Source organism: Ischnura elegans, chromosome 11, assembly GCF_921293095.1.
Source record: "Ischnura elegans chromosome 11, ioIscEleg1.1, whole genome shotgun sequence".
Lineage (NCBI taxonomy): Eukaryota > Metazoa > Arthropoda > Insecta > Odonata > Coenagrionidae > Ischnura > Ischnura elegans.
The window spans coordinates 48560876-48587373 of NC_060256.1; the positions used below are offsets into that span (position 1 = coordinate 48560876).

Genomic DNA, 26498 nt, shown 5'->3' on the forward strand with positions numbered 1-26498 from the left:
CCTTCCCACCTACTTTGTCTTTCGTATGGACATTTCTCCTTAGTTTTTTCCCTCAATTATATTTCTTAACATATACTTAGACTCTCAGTGATTTTAACCCGTGGATTTGTTTGGATTGATGAGAGCGCAGCTCACCCCAGGCTAAGGTTAAGCCATAAGCATAGTACTTGTCACTCATGGCCAGGGTATCAGTGCATTAGAATCACCGATAGTCAACTTATAATATCGAGTAAAACATTGTTTCCAAGGCTTTAAGTGGTTCAGCATACCATGCAAAATCTGTATTTTTCTTCTACCGTTACACTCCATTTAGAATCCTAGACCTGGATGATTAAATAAAATGGAACTTAGTGCTCTATGTCGATTTTTTTAGGTAGGCCATCGATATTTACGCGCGTCAAGGGAAGGAATAGCTCCGTGCGCAGTCCTTAGATCGCTGTATTCGAAGTCTAGCCGTTGACCCGAAGTGTTGGCAATTTCAAAGCGACGCCATCCTGGTAATTACCCGCCCTGTGACGGAAGAAATTTTTTATCGCCACTCCAAATGCTTTCATTTGAGGGTCAATCCATGAAACGGAATATTGAGCGCGTAGGATCTCGGTCATCTGGTCTAGCCTTCAATTAGGCAAATATCGGCAGCGCAGCCGCTACTTCAACTCATGGTTTATGCGGCATTTTCGAATTTCAATTCGATACAAAGTTCATTTATAATTATTGCAATTATTAATTATTTTCCAGAAATTCGTTCCTTATTACTGCGCCGCATGCATAAATAACGTGTCACTTTGCGTAATACAGTGACGTAGAAATATCGATTAATTAATTACGATAACTTCTTCCGTCGCAATTATCCTACCTGGAAAGGTTTTTCCATCCTATTCTTATCCAAAAATTTGCTCAGAGAATAGCATGTGGTTTCGTAATATTTTAAATGGGAAGATATGTGCGTATTTCAGAAGGACTGTCCTTTTTTTGGATGGCCAATTAAGATATTAAATAATCAATTATTTGAGGTTTGAGAGATGCCAATCTCTTATTTCTTGTGAAAATTTGTTAGTTATCCTCCTCTATCATTTTCGTTTATATTCCGATTTAATTATTTTAGTCATCATTATTAAGTTCATAACGCGGATTTACACTACATATTAATAATATATAAATGAATTTGGAATCTCTTTCGATGTAATGTAAGCCAGGACTGGAGTGGAGGTTCGTATAACAGATTTTCCGTAAGCAGTAAATTCTTTTTCCAGAAACTTTCTACTATCGTTTCATTCATTGATGGAGCTATCCTCTTGTTTTATGTATGGTTGGTGGGCTCCCTAATTGTGAAATGATTATTTTTTAGTGGTTGCTCATGTACCTACCATAGTTATGTAAACATTACGTTACTCCCCATTCCTCAGATGGATACGTAACTGATGGATTGAGGTTCGGACACTAGGAGGTTGGTATAAAGTTGAATATTATTGGAGGCGCTGTTTCCGTTTCAAGCGCGTTTAGTAGTTTTTAGCCTGGTCAGAAGTCCGCCATCTTAGTTTAACAATTTTTGGACTTTCTCTGATTGATTTTTAGAGATAGATACGTTTTGTTCTGAAAATGCGCTACAATATTAGCGCTATATTGCTACACCAGTATATATAAGTTAAAATACTACGTACGATTAAAATCACTACTATTTAGCCAGTGATTGTCTTCGGAGTTTTCCCATCATTCGCGCTGCTTCTATTAATGTAAAAACTCTCTCTCCTGTTAGCCACTATATGGGTGGGTATATAGTTGAAAGTATACTTATGTGGTGTAATTGGTAGATTTCCATAGGCTGTAGTAATGTTAAATACCTCTTTAAGTTCAGGGAAGTGACTAGTTTACTCACGTAAAAATTTATTTTCGGCTGAGCTGGTCGTAGAACGTAACCTTGGTGATTGATAGTAATTTTTTCCTGGGAAATGATGTTTGAGACATAACTTCGCGAAGCCTACAATGAAGTAAGAAAAAAGGTTTACGGTGTGCGTTACATAGTTTTTTGTAATGTAGTAAACCAGTAATGACAAGAAATTTCACCAAATAGTAAGCATTGACCCTGATGGGATTGCCAATATTTTTGTCAAAGAAGGCGTGACTAATCCTACCCAAGCACCCCCATTCCTGCAATACTGCACTCCACGTTCGAAACCAGTGGTGCCGTCTCCAGCATCCCAACCTCCTTGTTCAAAAAGGAAATTGAACTTTTGTATACGTATCCTTAGTGTTATGTTGTACTGCAGACAAGTGAGTACTGCTAGGTAGTATATACCACGGGGCATACAAGAAACGTTACGACGAATGCCCCCTAAAAGTCAATGTCGAAAGAATTTCAAATAAAGTCAACAATATTCATGAATATGGCTTGTCAGTTTCCTAATGATTTAAGGTTGGAAGTCGTATGCATTTATTTTATTAGTGTAGCACTGGAATTTTAGCTAGTGAGTTCTTATTTTTCGATAAATATGGAGTGTAATGACTGCTCCACATTCTTCCCCACCTCTCGCCGACTTACGTTCGTCGCGGGGAATCGGGTTGGTGTGGTGGCTAGAGTGTTGGCTTCCCACCCCGTGGGCTCAGGTTCGAATATCGGCGGTGGTTGAGAATTTTCATGGGCTGCCCCGTACCTGCTTGAATGAAAGGTGGAGGACATTTCAAGCGTAAAGACCGTTTTACACGGTACACGGAATTGCGCAATCTGACGTACTTGCGAAGGCGCAATCATAATTGCGTCGCGTAAAGCGGTGAATTGCTAGAACACATGCGAGAATGCGTGGATGCGAGGCGGCAAAATAGCCCCTGTTCTAATTTCGCTCATGCATTCGCGCAATTCCACGCCATTTTAGAAATTACTGCAGCTTTAACCTGCGCAAATCCGTGCCCCGTGTAAAACGGCCTTAACACTCCGTCCGGCAGATGAGGCGTTAACCCGTGGTCCTCTTAGCGCCTTTAGTTAAGGATAGGCTAATGCCGACGCCGGGTTTCTCTACACCCTTCCTTACCTAACCTTTCCTCATGGCGCAAATGGCCTCAGCTGTCGGTCGCCTCTTCCAAATACCATACCAAACCACCGTTCGTTGCTCGCTGTTGCTGACTTACGATCTCACGGTAGGGCTGATCGACAGGTGAGACTCAAGGGGTGGGAATGTGCTAATGTTGGGTCAGCATACACGAGGCGGACGACAGTTGTACGGACGGGAGACGTGTGGATGGGGCATCAGGTGGGTTGGTAACGGGAATGAAGCACGGCATAGAGCGTGCATCTTCCATTCACTCATTAATTCATCTCCCCGTCCCCTTGATGCATCTTCGACGAACCTCCCGATCATCGATTGATGTATACAAGACAAACAGTTGTGGTGGGTCCATATATTGAAGATCACATTGTATTCTTTGGAAATTATTTTAACTTATTCATTTAATGTTAGAAAAAAATAACCGCTAGAATAAAACGCGTGATAGCGTTGAGGATTGCCTGGCGAAAACATTTTTAGTGTTGTATTTTTTATTAGGTTCAGTTGGATTTGTTTAAGCATAATTATCTCTCCATAAACGTTTTGCAGTCCTCCAATGCTAAGTTTATTCTGATCCAAGTTTTGTTGTTTCACTCCTCGTTAGAGTAAATGTCAAGCGTCCGAATTTTAGGACAATCCATATAATTTTTAAAATGTCATTAACTTTTGCTGTTTCTTACCAGGAGGTATATCTTTTGCTTGGAGAGACTATTTCGTTACGCTTGAGTAAATAGCGAATAAATAGCGGAAAATACCTTAGTGTTGGAGGAGTCGCGTAATTAGGAATAGTTCCTCCCTAATATAACCTTTTACTGAATAAAACTATGATTATTGAGTTTAAATCCGTGGATGAAGACCACGATTACCTTGAAGTTAATTCATATTTTCTAATTTTTTGCTAATTAAAGGTGATGCGTATTGACTTATTCATCAAACGCGGACAAGGCGCTTTTTAAAATTCTCATTAGTTACCTTACAAAGGGATAATTCCTTTTGCCACCGAAGTTTGATCAAATAAGTGAAAGAGAAATTAATGTTTTTGGAATTTGTTTTGACAAGCTATTTTGATTTCACTTTATGTTTCTCTTACAGTATAATTTCTCACGATGACTTGTATTGTGATGCTTACGAGATGAAAATGCCCAGGTAGCAAGTTAATTAATTGAGGTGTCTTGGAAGATCAATGGATATTGGTGCGGATTTGGAGACTTGAATATTTATTTCTGTCTCTTCCTTCAGTGGCTTATTTGCCATGCGTTTTTTAAATCAAACTTTCAATTATCTTGTCTCTTTGAAATTGAATGCGTAACGGAAAATATCGACCCTCACGTTTGATTTTCATCTAATTCAAGTCTTCCTCTTTTCCAATTGTTGGAAATGCTGAGGACTTGCCTCTTTGAATATGTAGAGAAGAATTTATTTCCCCATTTGATCCTTAGCAAACCATTTTTTCCATTATCGTATATTTGGACATTTTTTTATTATCACTGCAAAGAAGGCATTCACCCACAGGAAGGATATATAAGAGTTTAAAGGAAAGGATAGTGATGAGTCTGATCTGGAGAGTAGCGCTTTACGGCGCGGAAGTGTCTGTGTCCAAGTGTTCATTGGAAACTTAGGTTGGAGGGCGAGAAAAGACTGGAGGCGATCGAGATGTGGGTGTGGTAAGGAATGGAGAGGGTGATGTGGACGGAAAGGAGCAGGAATGACGAAGTGCTGCACGTGGTTGATGAGGGGAGGCAGGTTCTAAACGAGATACGGAGGAGACAGTAGGTATGGATGGAGCAAGTATTGAGCAAGAGAGAGAATGTTGAAATCGGTTTTTTAGGGCAGAATGTTGTGTAAACGAGGGAGAGGTTGGAACAGAATAAGATTTTTTTATAGAATGAAAGGAAGTAGGGGAGTAGGAACAGTGTTGGAGGGCAAACGGGAATTTTGGGTAAACAAGGGAGATGAAGGAAGAGAAAAGGCTTTTTTTTATTTGGAATGAATGAGTGTTGGCCTTATTGTGAATTCAAGTGAGATGTAAACGAAAGGATGGGAGACTGCCAGAATGTTCCTGAAATACTCCATGGAAATATACCCTAATCGGTTAAGTACTTCAATGATAACAACCTAAGTAACTTGTTAATAGGTCATTATATCTCCCCCCGTCCACTTTTCCTTCGATGATCATCTTCGTTTAGCAATCATTGCGCATCGCGAGGCCGATTAAGTTCCCTGTCTTCTTCATAGAGTTTTCAATAGACATTTTTTTTCTCCCTATCTTGTAATTTTGAACGTGTTACTTATTTGTCGATTCAACTATCTGCTGTTGTGGTAGTCCATGCCAAGCTACAGGAATAACAGTGCCCAGCGCCCAATTACTCTTAGCTTATAATTAAAGGTGTACTTAACAATTTTTTATGTAAAATGTCTCTTTTTGTTTGCTTATGCACTCACAATTTTTTCTTCCTTTCACTATTCAAGTGCTGCATAGTGCTACTTGATCTTGCGACCGTAATTAATTTTTTAAATCGTTGGTCATCAGTAGCTAACCACGAATAAATTGATGTCATGTTTTTTATATGGCATTAATGATGTTTATCTTTAATATTAGTTCTTTTTATGAGGCTCCTTGGTTTAGTTTGCATTTGATTACATGTAAAAGTACAACACACACTCTCAGTATTTTTATAAAAAAATATATGCTACATATACTCTTAAATATTAGAACGGAAAAGATGTTCATAGCCTCAAGGGGAAATGCAATCATTTTTGTATCTGTCTAAAACTTACAAAAACAAAAATGCCCATATTGTGTTGGCCAAATTGGTCATAAAATGCGGGTTCTTCAATTTTATTTTGTTGCATTAGTAAGTATTCAAATATAGAATTCTATACGGGATACCTTCAGTTGAAAGTGTGGTCACGATTATTGTCATAATGATTTCACTGTTAGTATAGGGCTAAGATTTTCTCTCCAATATAGACTTATTGAAAATGTTATAGTAGGTTTAAAGATTTTATAATAGTTTGAAGTAAATAGGTAACCTAATCCAAGGTAACTACTAACTACATACCCTAAACTATACTTACAATTTTCGATTGTAATTCTAATCAATTAAACTTTATTTGGAGTTACGAAATTTTTATGTGTGGCTATTCTTACTGTTACAACGCGTGTGAAAAGTCGGAAAACAAATAGCATTTTCATTAATAACTGTTTATTCGTACTTTTCCAGTGAACGTTTAACAAATAGCATTCTATTTGTGCACCAAGATTGTAAAAAGCGAGTGAGGCGTTTTAGCGGAGCACCTCAGGTGAGAAGGAAGTTAGCAAACAAGAGGATTAGTGCATGCTAAATATAGTGCAATTGAATGAGGCTATCGATGCGTTTTTCAAATGGTACCGTTCGGGAAAAAAAAGACGTACGCCGATCGGTGGGGGCGCCACCGCGGGGACGCACGGTGGAATCATGAACGACAGAGTTAGGCAATAAAGGGCCATTTTCGCTTTATTTACCCCGGGGAAGTGCAATGAATAAAAGAGGCGGAAGAGTGACGCGGTTCAACGTTGTTGCGGTGGACGATGCTCTTCTTTTTTTTTCACGCCCACCTTTCTCGCCGAATACGAGAGATGGTCCCATGCTCTTCTCACCCCGCGCGCGCGCGGTCGGGTGGCCGGAACAGACCGAGGTTTTTGAGTGCGCGGTAGGAGGAGGTGATTGAATGAAGTACTGGATTGAATGGGGCTTTTGGTGGGCTTTTGAATGGAATATATAGAGAAGGGTCCAAAATAGGGAGAACGGAAGGAAATAGGTGGGAGAAGGACGGAAAAAGGTTCGTGGGAACCGACCGAGACCGCCAAAAAAAGGATTTTTAATCGGAATCAATGGGGCGTGGTTAATTTAAATGGGAAGAGAATTATTAATCTTTTTATTTTCACCACCCCCTACTCTCTTTCCTGAATCCAAGAGGCGGACTTAGTAGTGATGGGGGGTCCGTTCGAAGTGAATTATTTCTAAATCGTTCATTTCCTCTTACCTTTTGGGGAAATCGCGACCGAAATCTTTTGTAATGATATTTTAAATGCATGAGGTTCCAAAATGTTGGGTTGCTAATGCATATATTTTTTTCTTGAATCGGGATTAATTATCATTATTATTTTAATTTTATTCACAAAAGATCTCCGGCAGTGAATTAATTTGTAGAAAGGTTAATGCATTGTTCATCAGTCATTTATTTTTGTCATGACTCATTTGGATGATGATAAGTCGTGATAACGTGTATATATTTAATTTTTTGATGGAAATTCGTTCTCGCTTTTGAAATTAATCATTAGATGGCGAGTTCATATCGATTGTTGGAGGGTGTTTTTTCGTATTTTTAGGATCATTTTAGATAAATATATCAAATGCTAGAATTTCATAGTTTCAAATAAAACTTTTCAAAGGATTATGGGTCTTTGAGCAAGTACTAATTTTACATAATACTTGGTAAAAATAATTTACTTCATTACATGCGAGAGAAAAATTAATTTTTTAGCTGTTATCTGTAGTGGCATTCATGTTAAAATACTCTTTATGGCAGTAATTGATCTCTACATTAGATGAATGAAAATGGTTTACAGAGTTCAGTGATTCGTTTTCACTGGTCTCCGTACCTACTGATGGATGGTTTCAAATATACACCCAGCAGTAAGAACTGATCATGTCATATGTTTTTTTTTCTACGCTTCCTCAACGTATGTGATAGTGTTTAATCACCCGAGCAACAAATTTCTGAATTAGAGCCGGTAATCCGCGGAAATTGCAGTTATAAAAAAGATTTAACTGGTGAATTTAAGGGGATTAAATATCCATCAGCTGTGTAAATGTTGTTGGAAGCATCTGGTTGATCAGAATAGGTTGATACCCTATATGAGCGAGGACTAATTCTATCGAGCATAATTACTGTAAGAAAAAAAAAGAGGAGAGAGAACTAGAAGGCAATAGGAAGGAGGCAACCTGATAGAACAAACGATGGAGGCATCGATCCCGTCCAAATTACCAGAAGTGGAAGCCTATGTGAAAAACTTGCAAGACACGTTTGACAAGCAGCTCCTTCAAATAAGCCAAACAGTGCAGAGGACAAGAGAAATTATAGCTAGTCGAAAGGCCGAAATAACAGAAGGTTTGGAGAATGCCAGAAAGACATTTTTCGAAGCAACGTGTACAAACATTAAGCTTGCTACCAGGCTGGAACTAGCTGAGGGTCAACCGCGTTATTATGAGGACTTTAAGAAAGTTGTTGAGGACAGTGTGCAAAAAATGGCAACGAAGCCCAGCTATACAAGTGTATCTACTAAACCCGTGTCAACAGCTGTGAAACTACCAAGAGGCAAAAAACAAAGTAATACTGTAAGAAATAGTGGTATATAGTAAAGTATGATCAAAATATTAATTTCTTGACTTAAAAGGTAGTATTAATTTTTTTGATTCCAATTTTTTTAACTGCCATGGGTGGGTGAGGCTAGCTAAGATTGGAGGAGTCAGGCATGACTTTTTCCCGCCTCTTTCCAAATGGGATTCTACGCTTCTCTCAGGTTTAGCTCTTGATCTTTGCGGAAGCTGTTGCTGTCTGGACGAATATTTATAGCTTCCTTACTAATTGTATCCCCGAGTCCGCGAATATTAAAAAAGAGGATCCTTAAGACTTCTAAATGTGCTATCGCCCACCGTGCATTTAAATGGGTTTACGAAAGTCGCCACTCACGTCGCTGAGAAAACAAAAACAAACCGAATTTCACCGGTAAATAAGGTACAATTAGGAATGTTAACCAAAATTTGTATCCACGATTATGTGATCAATGAAATTATTGATTTTCAATGTTATTTCTCGCAATTGCAAGCATTTTTATGCAAAATATTTGAAGAGAGTGGATCGCATTGCACTTATCACCGCGCCGCGGACATTTCTGAAAACCTGTTAAAATTCGACCGAAGTGGCAACAGAAATCACCCTTCTATGGGATGGAATTGGGCCTCTTCTATGCAGTACCCTTACCCAAATCCGTTGGAATGGCAAAGTCGTTTGGCTTGATCCGATCTTATGCGTGGCCAACGTCAATGGAATGATCAAATCCTACTTATTTCTTACCAAGTGATAAGCGCGAGCTTACTTGCTGCTGCTACCTAGTTTGAGGGATCGGGTAACACTCCACAAATATTCTCGACGCGAATAACATGCATACACAATCGTGAAATAGAAATCCCATGTGCTTGCTACGGCTTAACTCTGCCTCAAGTAGGATTGTGACTCGGCGCTGTTTATTTCCTGTGCACCTGCTATCAGACTCTGGGATCGGTTTCCATGCATTGCACCATTTTATTGTGCCGTCAGAATCCTCTACCTGGCGTATATTCGATGCCTTTGGGAGTTTCCCAGTGGAGGTTGAGTACTAATACCCGCTCGAGCTATAGTTACGTAAATTAGGTCAAGAATTATTTTGAGCCGCTCTGTCATTGTTAAGTACGATATTTGAATATGCATACAGAGAAGTACTTGGAGAATATTGAAATAAGCCTGCAATATGCTGAATTTTTCCTTCTATCACTCGCATTTTAGCAGCAATTTTCATCTTTGGGGACTGCTTATTTTATTTATCACTATATTATTTGAATGACTAACGATTTGTTATCGTGGTGTTAAAATTGTTTTAATGGGTACCGACTGGCCGGTATGGGTTTTTCCCGGTATTTTATTAAGCTATAGCTAAAAGCAGGGCCGGATTTACTGTAAGGCATAGTAGACACGTACCTAGAGGCGTCGCAGTCCAAGTGGCGCCTTCATGGGCGGCAGTTCATTCAGTTACAGCGGTACGTAATGTTTTAATTGTTGAAGTTACTCTTCTTTTTTGTTGTATGAATTGAGGCTAGTCATTATTTTTGGTAAGGGCATTCATAAAATGCTTTAGTATCATAAAAGTTAAACTGTTTCATATAGTTTTACTCCAAGCTGTTTTTCTTTAATTGTATTGTCTATGTTTTCCCCGCGTAAAAATTCAAGCATAAACTTATGCTATCAGCCATATATCTGTTTATTCCTTTTTTTCCGAACCGTACCTCATGCGAGTGGCTGTGCCTTATCATAGAAATCGGGGAGGGGGGGCTCAAGTGAGGAGGGGCGCTCAATGGAGAGGTGCCTAAAGCGTCACTTTGGGTAAATCCGGCCCTGGATGAAAAGGATATTAATTTAACATTAAATCATCTGAGAATCACCTTGCTTCGCGCCAAGCTAATGCCTCGTCTATTTATTCATTGCTTTAGGCGTGATGTGTCATTATGCCAGAATATTGAATGTGGAATTTAAAAGGTGGTGTATCCCTCTCAGGATAATATATGGCATTTAATTTTAAGTGAAGTATTTGACTGAATTATATTTTGTCGGTGATACACACTGATATCTGAAACTTGATTATGTGTGAAAATTTCAGGTGCGATGCACATCAAAGTGAGTTATACGTAAAGGTAGTGCTAAGTGTTGATGAGAAAGAGATGTTACGTTTTTTGAAAATTTCGTGGAATAAGCTTCGAAATTTCAAAAGAGGCCGTGGTTTTGTTAAAGCTTAAAGAGTTTGTTCGTGTCCTTAGCACTCTCTTAGATTTTTGTCTTACCGAATCTCGCAGTCCTGTGTGCTTGGTCTGTGTCCGGCAAAAAAGCGCGTGTCTGATTAAGGGTATGATAAGTGATGCATGCATGATGTGGAATCACTCGGTGCCACACACCCTGTTGGTTGATTGCACGGTACGTCGTAGATGTAGATCTTTTCGGATGCAACACTGCAGATCAGATGTTTGATGTAGAAAGTCATGGTTGATAAATCGGCAGTGATCTAATCTAATTTTAGCTATGTAATCCATGACCACTAAGTTAATGTGTCGGTTTTGGTGTCTCTTGAATGTTTTTTATAGTAAAAATATATAAAAACACAGATATGTCAGAGTCTTTCTCCATAGTTTTCATTGATTTTGAAATTCCTACGTAAGAATAATAATTTATGGGAATTTTTTAGAAAAATAATGTAAAAAAAATAAAACAAATCTCGAAGGTCACGAACAGGTAAACTTTGTAGATACGACTCTCGAATGAAGGAAAGAATGCGACAGATCCTGTTTGAGAAATAGTAACTTCAAGTGATGGATGTAATTAGTAGCCATTCATATTAACTTGGGGAATATTTGCTTTTCAGTTTTAATGTTACCGTCTAACAATCATTCAAATTCCTCTTCAAACTGACGTGTAGTAGGAGATTGAATCTCTCTTTCGCTACATCCCATACCATCCTATTTTCAACGCGCTTCGCGCCTTCAATATTCCTACCCAATGTCCGGGGATGTGCGGCGAAGAGGGGATCGGGCAGTAAATCTTTTCACGGCTGCACAAATTTCTAACATTCCGTGGACGTGAGGATGTGTTCCGGAACTTAGCATATGGACACTTTTATAGCGATCACCCACCCACGAGGTTTACGACCGGTCCACGGACGCGGGCGGGTTACGGAGCGAAGGGTAGAGGAGGGTATGTACCGCGATCCTGTGTGAGAATGCGCCCTTCGACCTACAACCGGTGTCTCCAGCCTAGTGTTCCCGTATCCTCGTGCTCGTCTTATTCTATCTTCGCGCAGTACGTGACCTGTTTGTTCACGGTACTTTACGCAGCATTCCTGCTTTTCCCGAGACGCCGACCACGCTCCGACATTAGGGTACATTTTGTGTTAATCCAGTCGGAGACGAGATTTTGTGGTACATTACGGTGGGCTAGGTGTCGTGGGAAGGAAGGAGGTGCAATAAAAGTTATTGCAATTCTTCACTTAAGCGATGAAAGTCTCTATTTATGCTCGAGTAATCTATTTTTAATCATATTTTAGAAGCGATTCTGTCCGCATGCTATTGTGTAACGTAGTTATGTGTGAGGTTTAACGCTAAATTTTTATATTCTGCTGAATTCTGTAAGCCCTAAAGCTCACGGTATTATTTTATTTGATACACATACGAAAAAAACGTGTATACTTGTTCATATGTTATTTGATGCCGACCTTATCCGTATAGTACACCATTATGAAGGAAAATCTATTGGACATCTACCCAAATGCATGCGATTATAATCAGGGAAAGGAGAAGTTATAAAACAACCATAATAACGTAAAATATATTTGGGAGAGTAATTTTGTTGGTCCATCCGTCAAGAAGGTAAACATTAGTACTGAGGAACGTGCACACCTACCATTCTCCTTTACTTCACTATACACTTCCATCTTTTCGGGACTCTCAGCCTTAAACTCCGTTCTAAAACTTCACCGTTTTGACGCACTTAAACTCCGGACTTAATCCACCCAAACATCCTTGTTCTTTATGCATATCTGTTTAATCGAATCATTCCTCTTTCTTCGCTTATGAATATACAGATAAGGCAAGGCAATTCAAAAAAATACTGTCGAAATAAATTTACTTAAAATGTATTTGAAAAAAATTTGTGAGCCTAAAGTTTTATTGTGACCTCTTGTTATGGCCCTAAATAAGAGAAATATGTTGTCCTAGTATAGCGAGTTTGAAAGTTTTGTAATCGAGCTGGTACATACCAATGAGATATTATACCGAAAGATAATAAAAATTAATTCTACACCTAGTAAGTGATTACTTATTATTCGTCAATATAGCCTCTCAGTGCCAATTGTGTCTGATTTCGCTGACAATTTTGCTTTAAGAACTTCATCACGAAGTGGTGTTAATTACAAGTTTTACCGGGTATCTTTTGTTCTTGTTAAGTGTCTGCTAATGAGGTAAATGAGCTATGGAGCTGGGCTTAACGCATCACCAATTTTGGTATTATTCAATACTGTGCCGCTTGTTATGATATTTGTGATGTAAATCCACATGAATATGTAACAGTCGTTTGCATATTCAAATCGGATCTTGATTTTGGAACATATTGTGTGAGTGTTCCAGTGTTATGGGAGTGAGCCATCGCATAGCTTCCTTTGCATAGTGACTATTTATTCTCAATCACCTACTAATACAAATTTACCTATCTACTACCAAGTGTGTTCTACCAATTTAGTACGTATGCTATTTTAAAATACGCTATAAAAACGAATGAATTAGTACATCTTTAACTTAATTGACCGCAGCTTACATAGGCTATCAACGTTTATAATTCGTGTCAGTAGCGTATGTAGATTATAACTCTGGGGGTGTGAGTCTAAAGTCAATGTAATTTTATGTTGAGCTATTTTAAATTTTTAGAGCATCCTATGATATTTTATTTTTTAATTATTGTTATTATTTAAGTATTTTAACGATTAAGGTAGACTTGAATGGAGTATTTAACATGCATTCTGGTTGTCTCCTCTCCCTTCATGGGCTCCTCTTCAATTCTCAATAAGGTTCAACAATCAACATCCTCTCCACGCTAAGTATTCTCTCCATCAATACCTTGTGTCTCCTCCGTATCTCACGTAAGAGCTGCTTCTCCTCATCCGTAATGCCCAGTACTTCGTCGTTTTTCCTTCATTTCGTCCAATTCACCATCTACATTCTTCTCCACACCCAGATATCGAACGCTTCCAGTCTCGGTGAAACGCTACGCTCAAGATCAAACCCCTTATTACCATTCCTTTATACACTTTCCTAACGATCCTCTCATAAACTCCTTCCTGTTGATGAAAGTTTCCTTTGCTAACGTAATTATCTCCGTTATGTATTTATAAAATAAAGGTGATGAATTAAATACGGAAAGTAAAATGGCACTAGTGGATTACTAGGATAATACCATAACTCCAAGTTGCGGGTAGTAGAGAGCTTAAACGCCTACTTTTTTCTCATTTCGGTGTGATGGTATACCTCAAATAGTAAGGTATCTTCGTCTGTTCTTTGAAAAATGCATTCAGGACCTGCTTCCTCTATTTTAATACGGTATTCCCCACGTGCATATTGTGGGCTTCATTTAAGTTTTCTTTACTCACTCCTCCTCATTATTACTCTAAAATCTAAGATTGGTTTGACGCAGCTCTCCATTCCTCTCTCCTATCCGCTCCCCTTTTCATAGCGACGTATTCCTTCTCTTTTACATCCCATATAACCTGTCCTATGTAACTCATTCGGGGCCGTCCCTTGTCCTTCTTCCCTTCCACTTGCCCTTCAACGAATGCCTTCATCAGGCCATCATGCCTCAAACTGTGGCCAACTAAATTGTCCCGTCTTCTGCTTAAGGTTTTTAGAAGAATTCTCTTTTTTCCACTCTTTTTAGCAATTTCTAGTTACTTACACGGTCCATACATTTTATTTTCATCATACTTCGACAGCACCACATTTCGAATGCTTCAAATCTTGACTTCTATGCTGCTGTCAACGTCCAAGCCTAGCTCCCAGAGGGAAACACACTCACTCCAAACGTTTAAACTAACGCAATAGGATATGCGTGAGGGAAGAATATGGTAAGGGTTGGAAAAGTGTACCTATTTGATGTTCCATATCACGATATTCTTACGATAAACTTCAACCATTTTGACGACATGATATCGAATTAATGATGGATATTTGAAATGAGGGTTTAGGTACTCACGGCCTGAGACTTTTCAGTTGCTCATAAATCCCGCTCAAACTGTTCATCTACATCTACATAATACCCCGCAAGCCGCCTAAAAGGCGTGTTTGCAGGGGCAGTTAGGACATCAGCCATTTCCAAATAAAAAGGAAGTGATCTAAGGAAATTACGACTAGCATGTATTGAAATCCGAGAAAAACGAACAGCTCTCGATCGGGAATAATCTTGATCAGTTGCGTCACCGAGTTTGACTCGGATGCGCGCGAATGTTTCGCTTGAACGCTCCCGTGCCATACCGTCGTAGCGTCGCAGGTGCTGACGCCATTCATGTGTTTCCTTATTATTCTAATGCATTGGGTGTGAATGACACGAATTCATCGATAAAATTTTAGCAAGCTGAAGACCCAAAGAATTTATTAAATGTTATTTTTCAGAACTGGATTAATTAGATCCGAGGAAATTAGATGCTGGATTACTGAACCGAATCAGAGGACGTGAGACTGCAATCCTAATTTACGCGAGTTGTGTAGTTAGCTAATTAGTAGTTAGTTTTCTCCCCTTATTTGGCGTGATCTATATGTTACGTTCGCTGATCGTGTTGTATTAGCGCAGCTTTATGCAGCAGCGTTGAGAATTCCACTTAATTTGTATCCTATCTGGAATGAAGCGCTCCCGGATTGGATTTAGCGGAGCAAGACACAGGCATAGGATAGCGTCTCGTCGTGAGCGTATGCGATGCGCAGGTTCAGCCTAGCGTACGGTTGAACTCTATTTACACGGAGGGTAGTGTAATTTGATTGCTATAAGATGTAATCCCATTAGAAATGGACATACTTCCCGCTGAATTGCTTTCCTTCGGAATACAGTGAATTTGTATTATTTTTGCTATTGTGATGCTAGAAATGTAATATTTCTCTTGTATGCAAAGCAGAACTTAAGTACGTTGTCGGTATAAATTTATATCAACTAATTTTTAATTGGTGTCATTCCAAACTAGTCGTGGCTACATTGAGTGAAAACTTCATACATTCAATTTTTTATATTTCGAATAATATATAACATTTAAACGGTAATAATATAATGTAATTACATTGGACGCTCTGGGGATGATTTCCACATGAATATCACTCAGCGGTAAATCAACGTGAAGTACAACGTATACAATATATTATTTTGTTATTGTTTGTGCTTGTTGTTTCCTGCCTATGCCTTTATTTTCTTTTTATTGGGGGCTTCCAGGGGAGTTAAGGTCTGAAATGAAATAGTGAGGTTATTTATCATTCGAAATTTACTAGTTTTTTTGGAATCTTAAAATATTTTTGGAAATGTTTACAGAAAAATAGAAATAATGAAAGAAAATAGTCCTATGTAAGTATTTTTATTCATTTTTCTGGTGAATGATCTTTATGATACACTCATTAAAAAAATAAATTATGATGATCTAAGCGTAGGTATATCGTAAACGTATCCATGCTATTCTTACGGCTAAATGTATGAATTTTAAATTATTTTCGAATTAATGTTTATTATGATAAATTCGTGAAAAAATTAAGAATGTTTAACGGTAGGTATATCGTAAACGTATTCATGCTATTCTGACGGCTCAAGAAATTCATTTTAATTGATTTTCGATTAGATGTTTTTGGTGAAAAAATAAGAAGATTTAGGCGTAGTTATAACGTAAGCGTATCCATGCTATTCTGACGGCTCAAAGTTCAAATACCTACTGCCTGCGTGATTCCAAACCGACTTTAGTTCCCTTGTGCCCTTCCGAACGACTGACTGCACAGGCCTGAGCAAACACGCCCAAGTGTACGTTTTAAAGACGTCAGGTGGCAATCTGGCGAGAGGACACTTAAACGAGCATTGGGGATTGGTCCAGGGAGTTGTCCGGAGTCTGTTTCCTGACCCCTTGTCCTGAGGGAAGACTTTGAGCTGGAAGGGTTTGCGTGCGTGAGCTTCGGAGGAGGTGAGGCCAGGATATTTGGGATTTGCTCTTAAACCCCGCTGTGTAACCCCTTAAAGAGAACCCCTAGGAGGTTGCGAGAACCCTCCTCAATATATATAAAAAAACAATCCGGGTGTGCTGACGCGTTTTCGTAATATCTACGCCCTCCTGCGTTGTTTCCTCCGTCTCTTTGCGGGGAGACCCTGTTCGAGTTTCCCGTCTATTTCAGGGTCGGGAGAAACTTCCAGCCGAGTAATGAGAAGGAAGCCCTTGTAGGGGTGTCCGGCTCGTATATTAGTTTTGTGTGTGCGTAGATTTTGTCCCACGGACCAGGGTGGGGGTCGGTTTGGTAGCCGAGTTGGGGTGAAGTGAGTTCAGGGAAAGGTGACCAGGCTTTGCCCTTGGGATATCGGTGACTTAGTCCTCTCTTGAACAAGTAAAAGGCAGGCGTCGGTGACAAAAATTCTGGACATCGAGTGCAGAGGGCTTCTATGAGGAAAATGAAAAAATATATCTGTAAAAAATGAAGGGCGTTAATAATAACTAGCGGTGAGGTGAAAGTTAAGAAACCTACCTGTAATTGGAGAATATAAGGATCCTAAACCTAAGGGATGAAATTGCAGTCCAAAAATTTTGGAGATAGGTGCAGATTCGTGGGGTACACACTATTTGTCTAAGGGATCCAAGTGAATCACTGAATCTGTATGCACATAGTTATCATCCCGTTGCCATAGCAATATTGTATACCCCACTAACGATTACCTGCACTTATATCAAAATTTATTAAATTGCTTTTATAATACTTAGCTTCTAGGGTCCTCATTTGTGGGTTGCGGTAAATTCGTGTCAATACTCAAAATTAAAAAATATTCTCGTGAAAATAAGAAATTTGAGCGGTTTCATGGAAGCTGACGTGTTATTTCCCTTGAGAAGGCTACGCTCGGTGACTTAATGTCCATTTCAAAGTATTGAATATCCGAGTTTAAAAGTGCATTATTACGTAACGGCTCATCGAATTATTATAATATTAAGTTAACAAAACTTTTATTACTTCCTAAAAAAGAAACATCAATCTTCAAAGATAATTTACTGACGATTTTTAAAATATCCAAGGGATGCCTTATGTAGCTTCTAAAAAAATATCTGTGGAGGGGCTACCATCCCAGAATTTAATAGCGCAAGGATGGGAAAAAGAGTGAAAAGGTTTTATGAGATGTTTATAAATAGATGTATTGATTAGCAAGTTGTGTTAAACTGCTTATATTTATAATATTTATCTGAACTGCGAATGATTTATTTAGCTTCGGCCACATAACTGATAAGAGTAAATGTGTGGTCCAATTTAGGAAACCTGTGGTACAATTTAGGAGACCAGTTCTCTAATTTGTACCACTTGCAGATATTTAAAAGTTAAGAAATATTTTGCCTTTAATGCTGTGACTTTGAACATTTTACTATCGAATTCTATGCATTACATTACACTGAACAAGGTAAATTAATATCAATCAGTGTGTAACTTATTATTTGAGCTACATAAAATCAAGTGTAAAAAGTGGTTCAATATAGGCATCTGTCCCCTGCTTAAAATATTATCTTCGCTACCCTGTGTAAGTAGCCATTCCGTTATCAGAATTACGGTGCAGCCAGCATCTGTAAGTAGCCTATTTTATTTTACGTTAAGTGTTTGGATTAAATATCTTGTTTATATAAAGTACGTGCATAAATGGAGACGAGAAAAAGGGCGTTTCTCGCATATGGATTAAATATCTTGTCTTTTTTTACAGTACGATTATAAATGGAGACAAAAAAGAGTACGTTTTTCGCTACTCTCTGCGCAATCGTAAAGTTTACGTCCTTCTGAAACCAAAACCTAAAATCCCGCATGCTTGTTATCAATAGCGGTGTTAAATCATAATTGTATAAATGCGGCGCAATTTTTATGGTCCTTATTTTATTTTACTCAATTTTTCGTAAATATTTCAAGGTAACTTTATCTCGGAAGAGAAAAGACTGGCAATCTCTAAAATTTCACCGTTGAATTCGCCATCGTTTCTGAGTAGAGGTGACAGTTTCGATTCATTTTGAGGATTCGATTCATGTGATTTGATTCTTCACGATGATTCGATTCTTCAAATCGTTCATAATGAACGAAATCATAAAAATTCGCGACTCTTTGGATTGACTTCCACATGCCCAGAGATCAACGGAACAACGTATACAAATGGGAGTTCACACTTTGGTCAACAACTGTAGTTAGCTTCTTCCGAAAGCAATATGTGTCTATGTCTTGTGTGGCGCAATGTTTGAATATCACTGCAGCAATCGGATTGCTATCATTTAATTTCACAGATTTATGGATTCATTGTTATTTATGAACAAGGTGAACGCTTTCGATCATTTTGAACGATTTCACCAAAGAATCATGATTCAACTCATTCAGCTCATCCCAATGAATCGTTCGGAATAAACGTGTCAATAATTAAAGACACAACTATATCTCTGAAAAATTTAGATCCAGAAAATTATTATTCGAATCTGTTAATACTCGTATCTATTTCATAGCTTTTGTTATGTAAATAAAGAATGGGAGTATTTTTAAAAGTGAATCGCATGACTTGTGCATACATTGGTCATTAATTATATCTTTTCCTAAATGGTTAGTATTTTGCGTGATATCATTATTCTAATAATATTGGATTTTTAAAATTTTTTTATTTAATTACGATTATTTTAAAATTTTCGCTGGGGAACTATCAGCCTGCAAGTAGGCGACAGCATAGTCGGCGTCCCATTCCCTTCAGTCGCATCGTGCTGAGCTGCCGTAGCCGTCTCAAAAACTTGCAGAAAACTAGCGTCGGCAAAAATATGGCTAGATAACTCGTTTGTGACGAAATTTAGAGCTTATTTGTGTCTCCAGGGGTTTCAATTATCTCAAAGCCCCAAACTTATTTATTTCCGGCTTTACGAGGATTCATAAATTGGGGTCGGAAGAGGAAGTTACATTTTTATCTCTCCTATCGCGAGTAATGAATAGGAAGTGACTGGTTTTATTGCTTCCCTTTTTTCATCATAATTTATCTAAACCATTATAATTCGATATTTGGACGTATTATGGCAGTAAAATTGGACTATATCTTGTTATCTTTTTAGTTCCTTCTAAGTGGTAATTTTTTGTACATGTAGGTATAAGATAACATGCAATCTAATTTTAGTTAATGTACTTTAATTTGTGCAGTGATAAAAATAGAAGTAAGGCATACCACTGAACAACTGTTGTTTTACTAGCACGTTCGAGGTCTTCTTAGATTAAGGAAATCAAGGACGGGGGGAGATTCTTATAAAGATATTTGTTGAATTTTAACTCAGAATCATTGCTTATCATTTCAGCGTCATAAAGAGAAAATGTTTTATTGTTAGTGAACATATTTGTTCGTTTTTGCTAGTGATTTTTGCCTCATATCGCGGATGGGGGACTTTTGAGGACTTGCATGGTGGTCCTTAACAAATTTGAATGCGTTTATGATGTCTGGTTAACACTAACTATAAGGGGATTCAGCCTTTAACTTTACCTGAAGGTATTTTTAAAGTTCAGGATAACTTCTGTATAAGGTCAGACGTTAAGCTAACCAGATCTTTCAGCCACCATCAGGTAAAGTGGAAGCCCGTATCTTCTTATGGTTAGCGATAACCAGACGTTATAAAACCGGCTGTTGGTGGCCAACAGTAGAATCTTCTATTGTAATATTCGTGGTTACGACATTTTAAGGTGTTGGGCATTCCACACACAGTAAAACATCCTCCCTTTGTAGGCTCCCTCTACTGCCACCCATGGGTTTCGGCAATCATGTGCCATGAATCGTGCTCGGTACTCACCGATGACGGTGAGGTTGACGATGGAGTTCCTGGTGGGCGAGTTGATGAAGTCCACGCGGCACCGGTAAGCGCCCTCGTCCTCTTCGATCACCGTGTCAAGGGTCAGCTGCGCCGGACGGGACACCGTAACGAAGTACGCCCGGGGACCGAAAGTATGCTCGTCTGACCACAGCTTCGCCTTGGAGAAGGCCCGACCGCGGACGTCGAAGCTAAAGATCACAGGGAGAGAGAGAGAGATGGTATTAGTCAAAGGGGGGACATGTAGTTCAGCTATTTGGGAATTAACATTTTGGCCGAGTTTTTAAAACAACTTTTATGGCTACACCTTAGCTAAAAAAGGATTTAGGCATTTAAAACTTCTGCCAATGAGGAACCCTGGGTCATGAGCTCCTTCGGTTAAAGTAGATTGAGGTGGGTAGCTCCATTGATATTTTCTCTTCTAAAATAATCATGGAAAATGAAAGAATCAACTTTATTAAGTTATAATATAATATCATTGATATTATATAATATCATTTGGCCGTTAACAATTCAGCCAATCGATGAAGGCTTTAGATGCTGGTTGGATAATGGCGAGGTGAGGTACCTGATTCACCACTTGCGAATCAAATATGGCCGCTTTGGTTTACATCAGAGGATTAGGTCAACAGCCATAAGTTTTCATTGATTCGTTGAGAATGCGAGAAGATATAATGTAATTTAATATCATGGTGATAGCATGAGAGGCTGCAACCCGGGTAGTGGTATTTAAAATAAAGTGTGGAATAGAACAAAATAATTTTATTTCATTCTATGTTAAACAACATATTTGAAAAAGAACGATCCGGGTTTCACTAACCCAGTTATGAAAACCAGGCCGTGCTTTTTCAAATATGTTATTGGATCTAACAAACTTAGTTCTTTCTCTTTCAGTAATGAAAAGGTATTACAGTGTTTAGCCTGAAATCATCAGTTATATCTGAGATGATAATTTTTGTTTCATATTCATAGGAAAACCTGTGGTCTAATGAAATAAAAACACGTTTAAATAAATTAATTTAAGATGTAAACCTAGAAAAAAAATCGTTTTTTGCTCCTTATTGAGTATCATTGATGCCCGATGTGCGAGGTTCATGGAAATATAGATGTGGTACTGCAAGTCAATTATGCGAAGAGAGTCTTGTTATGTTATTGCTATTCTGAATTATAAACTAAAAATTATATTCTCAGTGAAATAGTCCACATCTCACGAAGTATTTCTAATATTAATCTAACACCAAGTTTTATCGCTCATCGCTGTCATCGTCTCGCGGATTTGAAAGCTAAAATTGTCTTCATCATTTTCAAAGACATTCGTATTCATATTTTCTGTCATAAAATCTCTGAATGAATCACAATATATTATTTAAAGCATTGACCTACATACAGTCGTCCACAAAAGGTCAACATCTGTGATATTTGTTGATTTCTTCGTCACTTTAATGAATTTATCAGCTAAATGTTGACGCAATCTTCTCACATTCTCAATGAATCAATGAAAACTTATGTATGTTGACCTAATCCTCTGATGTATACCAAAACAGTCATATTTGATTCACAAGGGGTCAATCAGGTGCCTCACCCCACACTACCTAACCGGCATCTAAAGCCTTCATGGATTGGCTGAATTTTTAATGGCCAAATTACCTAATTCCCTTGTGCGACTCAAGTAGCTTTTTTTAATACCCATCATACTAAAACAGTATGAGTGTGCATATAAAATCAATATACTTCGGAATAGTTTCACCGATTACCAAGAACTTTTTTTAGATTTTGTACTTAGTTGCAACTGCCCCTCAGGACACCCAAAGTGTGTTAGCCTTCCCTGTTTGTTTATAATTACCTTAGGACTCATTTATCCTTTATAAAAATTCTCTCAATCAGGATATAGGAATGCAATATTTTATCAGAGGGCTGAATGAACGAACTTTGTTATTTATTTCAGAGATTTTTTTTCTCATCGAATTTTTTTAATGCCATACTTTTCACTAAAAAAATCTCACTTATGTATGTCATTTCAATTATAGCATGTTTACTTGTCAAACAGCTATAATAATTTGTAACCGTGTTTATTATTTGGAGAGTGAGTTTGGTTAGGAATGTTAACATATAGCAGGTGCTATGTATTGCGTCAAATGCTTGATATTTTTATCTTTTCATCTTGGATTTGATTTTTTCTCATATATTACATAGCAAAATGTACGCAGGCGAGAAATATCGTTCGGGTTTTGTTAGCTATCAATTAAGGTCGGAGTTTTAATCTACGCAATTGAATAATGATTATTCGATCAGCTCAAATTTGAAACAAGAAAGTATTAGGTACGGTGTAATAACGTGCATTAGATAAACAATTCTGTATTTTCATGAAAATTACTTTGGTGAATATCCAGCAATTTTCTGAATGCGTTAACAAAAACTTGAAATAAAGTGTTTTACTATGGGAAAAGTGGCTCTGAAAATGTGTTTGCTTTGCGAAAATGATAAGGAAAAGAATTAACTTCGGCGTTTTCTTCCAGGAAATAAATGTTTGTGCCGACTCTGGTGAAAGAGAGCACGTCAGACTCCCTTCATTTCCTTTGACGGTTGAAAATTAATCAAGGAACCGATATGAAAAAATGGTATTTTTCCATCCCTTGTCGTATTTTTCAATGAATCGCATGTTTATTTTTTTATCTAGTACACGAGGGCAATATGTAAGGTTTCATGTAGTGTTCGGCCATCAAGCAGTTTCGCGTATTTATTTGGAAGTAATTTAAAATTGCTGAATGCCTCGCTCGTTGCTCCAATTCCAACTTTTCTAGAATTTGTTGATTGAATGCTTTGGGATAGCAAAATGTTGAGCTTCATTCCTTTGATTGGGACACGCGTCTGTGGACTATTTATTTACATGCCTTGTTCGTGTATATTTTTGCTCCGTTCCTACGCTCTTGATAATAAGCATGGAAAGTTCACTTTGATGATAGCGGAAACCTTTTTTTTTAAATAGGAAAACCGGGACAGCTTATTTGATGAGGAATGTTTTTTTTTTGTACGCTGAGCAGTGAAACGAAAACGAGTCTTGGGTTCTTTGAGTAAAAACAAAAATGCTTGTCCTTTATTGACTTTTCGGTCCTCATAGTGTGAAAGCAATTTGAAATTGCGCTTATTTTTCTTAGGTGAATTTGTAATTACTGTTTAAGTTTATTTACTTTTACCTTTTTATTTAATATAACTATAATAGTAATCAGTATAAGACCTCCATCATAACAATACGTAGTTTGGAACACAAAGGTATTTTGAAAAAATCAGGAATATTATGTGGAGGTTTTTGTGATTCATATCCGAAAGCCTTGGAGTCCATGTTTTGCTCGTCTCTTTCCGGTTGTGATAAACGGCATGCTTGGGATAAGGCACCATATTTTTCTGTTCTGGATAGAGCTCTATTGTTTCTGGGAAAATAAATTTTTAGAATACTCTCCATAAATACTTTATCCCCTACCGGTATTGTTACCATGGAGAGTCGTCTACTCATCATAAAACGCATATTTATGTTGAACTTTGCGAAGAATGAAATATTTAATTGGCTTTATCGAAAACTCATTGTTTCTAAACGTTTCGAAAAGTTACCTCATTAGCTGATACCAATGTCAGCATCTTAGATAGAATTCAATAATTTGAATGCCGAGATTAAAGAGTAGACCAGTGGATTAGGAGAGAGTATTATATATGAGAATATGAGAAAATTGTCTGTGCAATGCTTTTCAGCCTCTGGATGGGAGCGAATCTACGTCCGACCAAGAGTGTTATGGGCCTTCTTAATGAAAAAAAAACGTCTTAAAAAACAGATTTGAGAATAATCTTTTGCGTGGAAAAAAATCGCAATGCATATTAAAAAAAATTTGGGATTGGAAAAAAATGTGTTTCGGTTATTAACCGGCTTGGTACAAACCGTGGTGCTATCTATCGAACCAATCTGTAGCCTTAGAAACTTTATTTTCTGCACGTAGTGCCGATTGATAATTTTATGGATCGTCCAGCTACAATTTAATATGAAATTATTTTTTCAAGGCCCAACTTTCTGGAATTTAGTCACAGACATGGCGAAAAATTAACTAACTATATTCCTTGGGTTAACATTTTGTTTCCGACTTAGATGTCGATTGTGAAACACCATAAAAAAACACTTAAAGTTATATACTTTTTTGCTTATACGCAATTGAAACCCAGATTTGAAATAAACATTTAACAAGTGGAATACAATTTTCGTCATTTCTCCATGTTCAGCTCTTGAGAGATTTACATTCAGCTTTTTCACTTTTGGCGTAACAACGTGGGATAAAGTTAAGTTTTCTTTTTATTGACGGTGTTGGGATATTTTGGAGGCCCACTGGAGTTCGGGTGGGGCAGAACTGAGCTGGTAATACGGGTCCCTTGCTTTGGCGGGCGGAAAATGCCGTGGGGATGCCCGGCAGGCAGCCATAGGGATGAGGAAGTCATTACTGGAGACTGGGCTCAGAGACGGTTGTGTGAAGGAGGAGTACACTAACCGCGGCGACGAAGGTACGTTGGGGTTAGCCACACCTATGTACTCTAACCTACAATACTACATAAAAAGGAATGCTGCTCATTTACCTCATTTGTACAGGGTATTTCAGGAAAAACTGCAATATTCAATGAGGTGTTAGGAGAGACATTAAGCATTTTTTGTCCATAAGCATGGGTCGCAAGTCCTTACTGAGAGATGGCAACGAATTTTTTATATACTTCATGTATTTATAATCTTCATCTAAAACTGACCAAGAATCTTAATAACATTAGTTTGAACTGCGGATGGATTTCGATCAAAAAAGTTCACAGTTTAATAGTTCTTCTAATTGTTTCAATTTCTTCTGACCGTTTATAATTTCTTCTAACGACATTGTGAAATTATTTTATCCATATGCAACACCGCCGTGGAACGTTCATTGATTGAAAAATGGAATATTCGGTTAAATTTTTGTATAACTCCAAGTGAGACCGGAGAATTCTGGAAAGAGATCAGAAACACATAATATAAAGTTGATGGCAGAAACGAAATATAAATATGTAGGGTGTTTCAGGTAAAATCTGCTATATTTCAGGAGGTTGTCGGGGAGTAAAGTTTAAGATTTTTTTTACATAAACCAGGGGTCGTAACTCCTTAGTTACTGAGCTATGCTTGCGGAAATATGTTTTTTGATGCACATTGCACATGTCATTTTCAAGGAAACCATTGGGACCGTATCTCCCTCCGTCGTAACCTTATGACGCGACCCCGCATCATCCATCTTTTCTGAGATAATAATTCACGAAATGGTGAATTTTCTCGGTTTGGTCAATATTTAAAGTGCTTCGATCGGTCTGAAAATTGGCGTCCAGACGTATGACGTCTTCTATATTCGAAAAATGAAACTGTGGAAAATTCGATTTTTATACCTCCAAATGCTCCAATGAAGTAGAGGCATTGAGGCAGTTGGAAATTCTGCCATAGTATAAAATCTAAACATTTGTGTTATGACAATTTTTCCTTGGGTTTCAGACGATTCATAGACTTGTCGTATCTTATGTCTCTTTTGCTCCAAACATTCGTGTGAATGAGTGAGTCAGTCAGTCAGTGGTCGGATGTGGGTTTTATAGTTAATAGATGCCCCACCATCTCAAGTTTTAGCACATTTAAGTGAAGTTATCTGATGGGAAATAATATAAAACGTGACTGGTCGAAAGGATATAATTTATCTCCTTAAACTAATGCTGCGGTATAAGCTCATTCACTGTTGTTAGAAATTGTATTCTGAATTTTGATGTCCTTTGGAGTGACGGAAATATGCGTGTTCATCGAAGAATTCTGTGAAAAGAGGTCATTAAGGTTTTTCACCCTCCGTGGATGTAACGTAATATTCATTGAACGAGAAATTTGGAAAAAAATATAAGAAACACAAATATTCCGCTATAAATTGGTGGAATTCTTACCAAAATAAGGGAAGAAGCGTTATGGTGTTGCTAATTTCAGTAATTGCCACTTAAGAGGTTCTTGAACTAGATATAAGTGCTTAAATAAA

At 37.9% G+C, this 26498-nt stretch overlaps 1 protein-coding gene across 1 annotated transcript in view; it reads right to left on the minus strand.

The window, feature by feature from the left end:
• Positions 1-26498, minus strand: part of LOC124167631 (nephrin-like) — an 847280-nt gene that overhangs the window by 204565 nt on the left and 616217 nt on the right. The window contains exon 3 of the mRNA XM_046545611.1: positions 20425-20633. Coding sequence (XP_046401567.1) covers positions 20425-20633 — 209 coding nt within the window. The remainder of the gene's footprint in view (positions 1-20424; positions 20634-26498) is intronic.